Source organism: Nuphar pumila, chromosome 4 (genome assembly GCF_984573655.1).
Source record: "Nuphar pumila chromosome 4, dmNupPumi1.hap1.1, whole genome shotgun sequence".
Taxonomy (NCBI): Eukaryota; Viridiplantae; Streptophyta; class Magnoliopsida; order Nymphaeales; family Nymphaeaceae; genus Nuphar; species Nuphar pumila.
The window spans coordinates 142304270-142314752 of NC_143252.1; the positions used below are offsets into that span (position 1 = coordinate 142304270).

Sequence of the window (10483 nt, forward strand, 5' to 3'; positions counted from 1 at the left end):
TCCTACTCAAATCAAACCATAATGCTGGTCGAAGGAGAGGACGGTTGGGGCCATAGACAATAGTGACCACCGCTGTATGGGTTTTCCCTTTCAATGAAAGGGCAAACGAAAGAGAGAACATGACATCGCCAACTTGAGAGATACCCAGAGAAGGCTTTCTGAGAATAAGAATATCACCAACGTAGTGGACAGCGGGCTTAAAGAAGAAGTTCGTCCCTCTCTAAATTTTAGAAACGACAGAACGAGAGACGTCTTCCATTTTTTGTTTCGTATAGGGCAATGAGATCTGACTTTTCCTAACGAATCCAATTTGTCAGGAACAGACGCTTGTCGGGAGAATTCAACCCTCTGATATTTCAGCATAGAGCCTTCATAGCTGAAAGTCAGCAAAACTCTGAAGGGTGCGAGCTCTGGCTGAACATCGAGTAGAACCACCAACATGGGAGGCCGAGGGGTGCGAGTTGCAATGACGCCCTTGACGGGCATAACAGGACCCAACACCTGATTAATGGAACGAGCTGAGAGTCAGCATATGAAGAACGACCCCAGATTGGGTTGCCGCATAGGAAGGGAGAAGGTCGAAGACCGCAACAACAAATACGAGCATGACGCTTGAGATATGAAGCAGTTGTTGCGAAGAAAGAAAAACATCGAGAAGAGAGGCAACTTCATCAACTTCGATACCCAGCGTAGAAAAGAGATGGTTTTGCCCTAATGTAGGATCAACACCCGCAGGAGATGAGTCTCCAGAGGTAAAAGTAACTGGTTCCCCAGACGAACCTTGACCGACTGCTAGATGCGAAGGGTGACTAAACATAAAGTCCACAGGAGGTAGGAGGAAATGAGCCTGTAAGCGGATCACCATGCAGTTGATAGCTCGATAGGATAGGGCATTGAAACCCATAACGTGAACCGCCAGGCCATCGAAACGCCTGAATGGAAAAAGAATGAAGTGCGAGTTCCCAAAAAACTGATGCTTACGAGAGTCCCACATGTCTCCAAAAGCCGCCACAAAATCATGCAAAACGGGAGCACGGGCGAAGGCACCGACTGATAATGGCACAACGGCCTTGACAGTAGAGATATTGAAAATGTGAGCATGTGAAAACAAGATGGTGGTAGACTGATAGTCATGAGTGCCATCATCATAGGTCGGATTCCCAAAAACCTCGATAACGCCAAACAAAGAGGCTCTTGACGGCTGAAAGGATCGAGAATTGAGAAACCACCTGCGAAAGAACATGAAGGATGGTGGATTCCAAAATAACGGATTCCTGAGAGGCGCACCAACATCACCATGCATCGTCAAAGCACCTCTGAAAGGAGCACCAAAAGAGCAGTCATCAGAGGTAGGATTTCCACTGTCTTCGAGAACACCTACCAAAGATGATGATGGCGACAGAGAGGAACGAAAAACAATTAGAGCATCGAGCAAGCTTGAATGGCCACCAAAAATAGGAGATGACGAAGATGGTGTCGCCACAGACTGCACGAAGGCTTTTTTGGTGAACAACATGGGCAATGCAGGCAACTGGCTGATCGAAACCCAGATAGATCCGATTTTGAAAGCCTGAAAAGATGATTTGGGCTCATGCAGTTTGCCAACCTGCACCCTAGGAGAGAATGAGGTGTGGCGCCGGTGCATCTGTGATCTCCCACTATCCTGGCAAAAAACCGACTTCTACCGCAAATAGCGATTCAGAGAGAGAGAGAGAGAGAGAGAGAGAGAGAGAGAGCAATAGCCTTAACAAGACCTTCAAATAAGTCAAGCTTCTAACACTGTAATCAGTTTTACAGTTTTCTTTTCCAAGCTGTAGGAAAATATACTCTTCAAAGGTTGCATCTTCCAAACCATTGCTTACCCTCCAAAACCAACAAATTCGGTACATTGTTTCACTACAACCAACTCATATTATATAAGATTATCAAGGAACTCTAACCAGCCTTCCTGACAAACAAACCAAGATAAAAATATTCACTGCCTCCTAAATGTTGGGGTGGATGCCTACTTGTTAGGCGGCATGCTCTTTCACATTAGACTTCACAGGAAATATTTGAACAGAATTCAGCTCCCTGAATATATAAAAGGGCATTGCAAATATGTGATTCCCAGTAGATTATCTTCTTCCATGAGAGCCATGTCACATGGATACGGCTATGTCTAGGGCTAATTTTATGAAGTTTTCAATATGACTAGTAAATAAAAGGATACAGAACGGGAGGGAAAATAGAGTACCCGTTTGACATCGTAGAGAGGTCAATGACTCGATGCGAGCATGATAATATAGAGCCAAATGTAGGAGAAGCAAGTCATCAGGATGGTTCTCTCGCTTTGCATCTTCTAAAGCAGTGGTTCATCACTGCGCTAGATGAAACCATGGCTTTGCATGAATCAACACAGAGGAGCCTTTGCTATCCTTCCCAATGAATCAGGATGCAACCATATGAGAGAGATCACTTCCAAAAGCTCATCAAAGATTGTGGTTGCATGGTATTGACAAGCAACCACATCGATTCAACCCTCTGTTGCCTGTTGCGACTCTTCTGCCTTTGCAGCTTTCAACTTTTCTATCTGCTTTCTAAGGTAGGCCTGCTTTAGTCTCTCCCTGTTAGCCTGTGCTTGTACTTGTCTTCGCAACTTAAGTGCAGAAGCACTCTCTCTAGCTTGGCTCGTCTCTTCGTGAACTTCCCTACAAACAGGATAAATGCAATCAATATCAGAAGGAAACAACTCTTCAATTTGCAGCTCTCGTGAATCATGATCCACTTACCTTACAAAGCGCTTATGCTCATCCCTGTCTACTGTATCACCAGTCCGACCTGGTCCCACTGGCTTTGCAAATAAATTTGGAAGTATATCGGCATCTGAATCAACATCCTTGCCCTCCTTAGATGCTGCAGAAGAGGCATCATCAACCTTGGACACGCCAGACTCCTCATAGACAAGGCTCTTACTGAAGAAATCCACGCAATATTTCTCCTTTTCTTCTCCATCAGGAAGTTCCCCTCTTGAGAGTTTCTCATAGAGTTCAGCTTTCTTCTCTAATGCAGCGTAGCTAGCTGAACCATCCTCTACCGCTTTCAGCTCGAGCTTGTCTCTGCCAGTCAATGAAGAACCATGCTAAATTCAATGTATCCTGATTGCCAATCATAGGGCGGGGGGAGCACTTGGCTGGAACCTCAGATTGTCAGACAATCAATGCACTTTTGTATTGCAAACCTAGGTCTTATTTGTTGCAACACACAAGACTGCAAGTTTACCACCACTCAAGCAATTAATGAAGGAGGTTATGGATCTTCTATTGACGAAGGGGTACACTCCAAGAAGTTAAGGACCAGCCTGAGAGGCAGGGTCAGGATGCTTCCAAATAACGCCAAGTTGGTGTGAAGTTTTTCAGTAATAACTTTTATAGCTCTACGATATTAATGGCGAAGACCTGGTGAAGTTTTGCAAATAAAAGCTATGGCAGGTTTTTGTTTTATGATAAGCAATGTTTTATCAGCACTTCTTTCCCTGGTCTTTCAATAAAACTACAAGCCAGATCTTTTTTTTTTGGTATTCCCTCTTCTTTAAACAATTTTTTTGGATGAAAACAGTTGTAACAGGAAAAAAAAGAGGCAAGCCTGACAAAGGACTTTATAAGAATAACCAAGGTTGCCAGTCTAGCAAGCAGAAAATGATATGGGAAGCAAAAGCGAGAAGCGATGCATTTTAAAGTTTATAGGAATCGAAAAGCGAGGTATCAATTTGAAAGTGAAACGGGAATAAAAAAGGAAGCAATATAAAACTGAATAGGAATCAGACAAGAAACAAATAAACACTAACATAAAACTGAGTATTATTATATTTCATGTAGTGTAAGAATTAATTTTTTTGTTATAATCTAACAATGATGGTTGCCAATTTAAAGAAAGCACATGAGAAGTGTGAAAGCGTGAGGAAAAACATAGAAAACATGAGAAGAAACATAAGAAAAGTATATAGGAAGCATGGACAATGGTTGTGGGAGCACAGGAGAATCGAGATTCCCATGAAGTTTCGAAAGCGAGGAGTATTGTGCGTTGAAGCGAGTTTCTGGGAACCGTGCTTCCCACCTACTTAAGAAGCTTCCAGTCACTCTGAGAATAACATAGATAGCCAAAGAAAGGCACATTTGCAGCCACACTGTCTCTCTCTTGTGGTTCGGTTTCTTTATTTCAGCTAATGTGCCCATCTTGAGCACTCTGAAGAAAGAAATAACTGAACATGGGGGGAGACTAAGTTCTGAACCTCTGACTACAAGGAACAACACTGTGAGGATCAATTCTAGTACACAATCTGTTAGATCTCATCAAACATAAGCAACATAGACTACATAGTATATCATTCATGCATAATACTTGAAGCAAGAACCATCCTCTAATCCATATGACCATTGAAAACTTTGGCATATTTAATTTTTCATCTCAAATTACCAAAGAACAGTCAAATGATCGCACAACTCCGAACTCTGGTTTGCCTCACAATGGTTTCTATAAACGATCTTGATCACTTTATGTACAAAGCAAAAGCACTGAAATGAACTCCATACACACCCCACAAACAAAAGCTACCCCTTCATTACAACCAACAATCGTATAAGTAAAGTTGCGACACACGCAATCCTTTCTTTTATAACTAAAGCAACGATCAATGTCAAAAACCATAATACGTGTTACGTGTGCCTTGAATTCTGGACCCTCTTTGCTCCATGACCCATTTCAATATAATTTGAGAGAAAAAATGGAGGTTGGCAGTGGTAGTGGAGGGATTGAGCCATTAGGCCCGAGACTGGAGCCCACCACAAACCTCTCCCAGGGGTACGGGGGTGGATCCCTGCGGTATAGAGTATCGACCCTTTCTAATTTTGCAATTGGTCCTTTCTCAAATTAGCAAGAGTTTTCTGTGTATTTGGGAAATCGTTTCATTCTTGGAGAGGGTTATGAGAGTCTTGGGTGTATTTTCTCAAGGGTTTTAAGAGGGAGCTTGTGACGCTTCTGTAACAATATCTTTTGATCAGCCTATAAAAAAACAATATCTTTTGATCAGAGTGAACCTTCGCTCCTCCTTTGCCCATGGACGTAGGTCATAGACCGAACCACATATATTCTGTGTTTTTCTCTTTTTGTTCGCTATCCTCTCTATTGCTGTGTTTTGGTTTCGTTTTGCTCGTGCTTTCTTAACAATAAGTATGAAATCTATAGGACATCATACAGAAGAAGTTCGAGAAAGACAATCTAAGAAATTCGAATACCATCCTCTCCTTTATCAAACGGAAGATTAAAAGAACCAAAGACAAGAGATCCCCATTTCGATAAAAGAAGATACTGCAGAACCAATCATGGATTTCTAGATAGTATGCCTCTAATCACAATAATCAACTAAAAAGAAGAGATTGCCAACCTTCGATGACGAGAGAAGAATTCATCAAACACCCACAAACTATAGCAAATGATTTCAAAGGAAAAACAACAAAGAAAAACATAAAACCACAAAAAAGTAAGAAATTGGGAGTTGCAAAAAACTACCGATTAGCCCGGGATTCGATGCCTGAATTCTTCCGGGAGAAGACGTCGCTGGGAACTATATTTTTCTTGGCGCGATGGAATTCGACGTCGGGGGCCGATTCCTTGGCCTTCTTGGCTTCCTCCTGGGTTTTGTAGAGCTGGGCCTTGAGCTCCAGGATCGAAGAGGCGCCGACCCCCTCGATCACTTTCTGCTTCTTTGGCATCACCGTCGACTCCGTCAGCCATCCCAGCGACTCAACCCTTTTCCCCTTCTCTTCCACCATGGTTGAGAGAGAGAGAGAGAGAGAGAGAGAGAGAGAGAGAGAGTTGGGTTGGGTTCTGGTTTGAGGAAGAAGAGAGAACCTGTTTTTATTCTTGAATAATTTACAAAATCACTCTAATATTTCATTTATTTTATAAATTCATGGCTGCTATTACGAATATTATATTTGACCGCCTAATGTTGGCTATTATATTTGTTTATGAATTTGTTTTTTTTACTCGGGAAGATGTAGATGGCACTCACTTTTGGCACCATTCTGTGTTTTGGTCAAGACCGGCGAAGGCTGAAAAAATATGATAAATAGGACCAGTTCATGACTCAAAATATGACAAATCTGGCCAATTAATTTTTTTCTTGATGCTTTTACCTTTTGTTGCTTGAAAAAACATTGGTTAAAACATTTGTCTAAGTTGTCACCAAAAAAATCAGGCACCATTTAAGTCGTCTGAAAAGGTTAGGTGTCACATAAGTTATCGCTTGGAAAAATCACTCTCCATGTAAGTTGTCACTTGAAAAATTCAGGCACCATGATTTCGACCAAACAAAAGAGCAAAACTGTCGAGAAAACAATAAACTGGCCATATTTATTATATTTTCTAGTTGCGGTCAACTATGGTATTATGCAAAAAATTAGTGCCATCAACTTCATTAACAGAATTTTTTATTAGTGCTTTACCTGTTGCTGTGCTTTTTTAACTCCATCATGTTGGTTCAAGTATGCAGAAGTTCTAACAAAAACAAACCACCAAAATGTTGAAAAGAGTTCGAACCTAGGCAGCCTTTAAGGTTCTAGAGATCATAAGCAGTTTCATGTTTTTGAGGTGAGATGTTTGCTCTAAGATCTGGCTATGACACTCAGCTATTCGCAATCTGTTCTTTTTTTCTGTCATTCGCTTGATGCATTAATAAAGTTTCCCTTCTTTTAAGGCCGACTAGCAATCATGAACTACCAAGATGAGAGGTATATGACAAAGTAGAATAGACCATATAAATGACTCTTAGTGCCAAGGATGCCATCAAAGCATCAATACAAGTGAGAGGCATGTCATACTCGGGAAATATCTTGGTCCACATTGCTCCATGAATTTGAGGGGCTCTTTTTGATACTTCTCTGTCCCTTTTGTTTTGATTTAGTTTCATTGAGACATTTAATTGTTTTTTGTTCCTGTCTTTGTTTTCTTTTCATTTCAATTTTTCTCGACAAAGGAAAAAAAAATTCATTACAGCTATCATGTTTGATTTCTCTGTTGCTGTTCTCTCAGTTTTCCCATATGAGGAATCCAAACCAGTCTAGAGAAACTCTACGACTTCCCAGAAAATGAATAGGTGATTAATGTAGACAGAATGTGCCCAGTTTGGTGTTCAAAATAAATACCAGATGCTTTCTTTTTCAAATTGGACTTTTCATCTGCACTGTGTAACTTTTTTCCCTCGTTTAGAATCCTTGATATCGTAGGATGCATCTGCAGCATAATGCTTTTTTTCCAGGAAAATCAAGAGCAACACCTTTTCTGCTTTCATCTTGCAGCCACTGACCTCTGATGTATATGCTGTTCCTTCATGTTAGTATACAAATTTTAGAGCATCGTATGAATGGAATTCCAGTCTGGATGTAACTTGTCTCCTGCAAGAAATCAGTGCTTTGGACTCTGAATTTCAATCCAGCTACATCCTGCTGCTCTTTGTAGCTGCTTCTCTCTCATTTGTACTCTCATTTCAGCTGCATCATCTCAAAAGTCAACCTCAGCAGAAAATATTATGTAAGGTTACACATTCAACCGCATTATCTGGTTCAACAATTAAGATGTTGTTTGCTACTGTCTTACCAATACCAACATCTCTCTGTGTCTTACACGCTCCAAGAAGAGCTCTCTCACAACTGCAACTGTTTTTATTGGCATATCATTTACTAATCTTTCAGCTTTTCAAAGTTTGACCTGCTTGGCCATGAAATCATACATGCATAATGATCTTGACCAGGCTCAATTCCATAATTCTGCTCATTGTTTAAAAGAGCACCAACCTTTCTCAACTTCTCCAGCATGGCTGCAAGCAGATAGAGTGCTAATGATGATTTACACATTTTATGGAAGACAAGCAATGCTTTGTGGTCGCATCCATTTTGTGAATATCCCGTGATCATGGCTTTTCCATGATACCGAATCAAGTCTAGGCATGCTATTGAAAAGATGCTCAGCACCTCTAAAGCTTCCACATTTTTCATAAGCATTGATCAGTGCATTGGCTACTCAAATGTCAGACTCGGCCATTACTTACCGTGACAGTAAGTATCGATCTTAACTCCTGCAGGGCTCCAATGCTAGCACAAGAAACAAGAGCCATAGGTGAAGTGATCTGGTTTGATATCAAAATTTTGTCTTGTAAAAGAGTTTCAAGTGTTGGGTTTCCCTCCTTATGGAACCCATCTATCTTGGAAATGGATCTTCTGATAACTGATCATTTATGACATCATCAGTAGTTCGATGCATATTCATTATTGTGGCAGAATTCTCAAGCACGATGCTTGATCTTCTCGAGGATGATTTGGAGTATTCGCTGGATAGCGATTTGTAGAAGTCCTCACAGTTGAATGACGATTCAGCAGTTCAGAGTTTCGAGGATCAGCGATTTGTCGATGGCGATTTATGGTTAGTGCTTTAAGCTGCATAGTGATTTGTTTCAGTACTCGCTGGATAGCGATTTACAATATTCGCTGGATAGCGATTTGTTTCAGTACTTGCTGGATAGTGATTTGTTTCAGTACTCGCTGGATAACGATTTATAGTATTCGCTGGATAATGTTTTGTTTCAGTACTTGCTGGATAGCGATTTGTGATAAGGCGATTCAGGCACATTGTAAGTTGTGCAAGACGTTTAGTCTTCCGCATTAAATGCGAGTCTCGTCCTCTATTTAAGAGATTGATGAGAGAGAGAAAGAGAGAGCTGAAAAAAAGCAGGAAGAAAGTGTGAGAAACACTTTTAGGGCACCGAAAAGGTGTTAAGAGAACAAAGCAAGAAGTGCTGCTACACTTCTTTTAGGATAACTTCGTGAGGTTGGATCTTCAGAACATTCGTTCTTTGTTCTTCAGTGAGGTATATCCTCTTTGTTTATTTTCGTTACACCGTGTGTATTTGTAAAGCTTATGTTTTTTGCCACTTTATAATCTCTATTTGAAAATAGTGGAAGGTGCTGACCTATTGGTCGTCGTGGATGTACCTCAGTTTGAGAGAGAACCACGTAAATTTGTGTGTTGTTTTTGTTTCCATTGTTGGTTTACCTTTCTTCCACTGTCATTGTTGTATTGTCTCCATCGATTCACACTTATGGAAAAGCCAGTTTTTACCTAACACCAAAACGTCCCCTGAAAAACTTTGCAGAGCCAAGTCTTTTACTTGTGTTCCAAGAAATCAGGTTTTCTCTGGCATGGTATAAAAAGTCTGATAAGGGCCATGTATCCTGTGATTCTTTCCATATGCTAACACCTTGAGACAACATCTCACTGCTGCGTCATTTCAAATACAGCAGAAGCATTAGTGATATCCTCCTGCTATGCATACATGGTAATCCGAGAATTTTCAATTAAGGTGTGAGAATCAAAATCCATTTTTATGGCATAACCACTAGCACTTCTTCCATTTCTTGATACTTGAGGACTAGCACATGCATTTAAGAGGATTCTTCTCTAGCATTTTATCAAATTATCAGATGCAAGCAATATGTCTCCATTTTGAGCATACCCTGATGCAGGAGCAAACCAAGAGACCACATTCTGCTCTCAGATCTCATCAAAGGCCTTTTGGAATCAACCATGTAACAAAATTTAGTATACATGTCAACAATTGCACCTCCAACAAAAAACATTTGAAGTGATCCTACTTCTATCACTTGATCATGAACTCGTCTTCCTTTCCCAAACTCTTGCAAGCAAACACTGCCCTTGAGGATTACTGGTGACGTTCATAAGTTTGGCAATTGGCCATCCCTCAGCATCTGAACAAACAGTTCCAATACAACTTCATCATCTCCTTGTTTTTTATACCTGCATATCATTGGATTTCATGACACTAAGTTTCTTTGAGGCATCATATCAAACAAGCTACCATTTTGAGCATACCCTGTAACCATTGTTGTCCATGAATATAGATATTTATCTGTCATATAATCACAAACCCACTTTGCATCCTCCATTCTTCCATGTTTCAAATACAAACTGATTGGGTGAATTACCAACTACTGAATCCAGTGACAATCCTCCGCTAACAACAAAAGCATGGATGGCTGATTCCAAAGCTACAAGTTTTGAACACCCCAAAACCGCATCGATAGCATGAATTCGTTTTGGCTTGACGCCCACATATAATGCGAGTCCCTAAGCAAGTCCTTCCACATTTTTCTGACTGCTGTTGGACATAGACCGTGGGGTTCCAACACATCACATTTGGTTCCATAATTAGTTCAAACAGTTGGCGTGCATCATCGAACTTTGTAAATTTAGACTTTATATTAACATGTTGGTTTTCATAAAAAATGCATCAACGGTCCGTAGGAAAATAACCTTCACGCTAACTCATGCTTCAATGGTCTGCAGGAAACCCAAGAACACAGTACATAAGACCCACAATACCGCAAGGACACTCTTTACAAAGAATATTTAGACTGTGTATAATTTCAGA

The 10483-nt window shown here is 40.6% G+C and overlaps 1 protein-coding gene across 1 annotated transcript; it reads right to left on the reverse strand.

Moving 5' to 3' along the window:
- Positions 1–2092: 2092 nt before the first annotated feature.
- On the reverse strand, positions 2093–5845 carry LOC149841402 (uncharacterized protein At4g18257-like). Its single transcript, XM_090004788.1, has 3 exons — positions 5548–5845; positions 2772–3098; positions 2093–2690 (listed from the first exon to the last, which is right to left on the reverse strand). The coding sequence occupies exons 1-3, from the start codon at positions 5808–5810 to the stop codon at positions 2516–2518; spliced, it is 765 nt and encodes a 254-aa protein (XP_089860914.1). The 5' UTR covers positions 5811–5845; the 3' UTR covers positions 2093–2515.
- Between the last annotated feature and the right edge of the window lie 4638 nt (positions 5846–10483).

Coding starts and splice junctions, on each gene's coding strand:
- LOC149841402 (XM_090004788.1), bottom strand. CDS start 5,810: ATGGTGGAAGAGAAGGGGAAAAGGGTTGAGTCGCTGGGATGGCTGACG. Junction 3,099..5,547: donor ATCGAATCCCGGGCTAATCG/GTAGTTTTTTGC, acceptor ATTGACTGGCAG/AGACAAGCTCGAGCTGAAAG. Junction 2,691..2,771: donor GAGCATAAGCGCTTTGTAAG/GTAAGTGGATCA, acceptor TCCTGTTTGTAG/GGAAGTTCACGAAGAGACGA.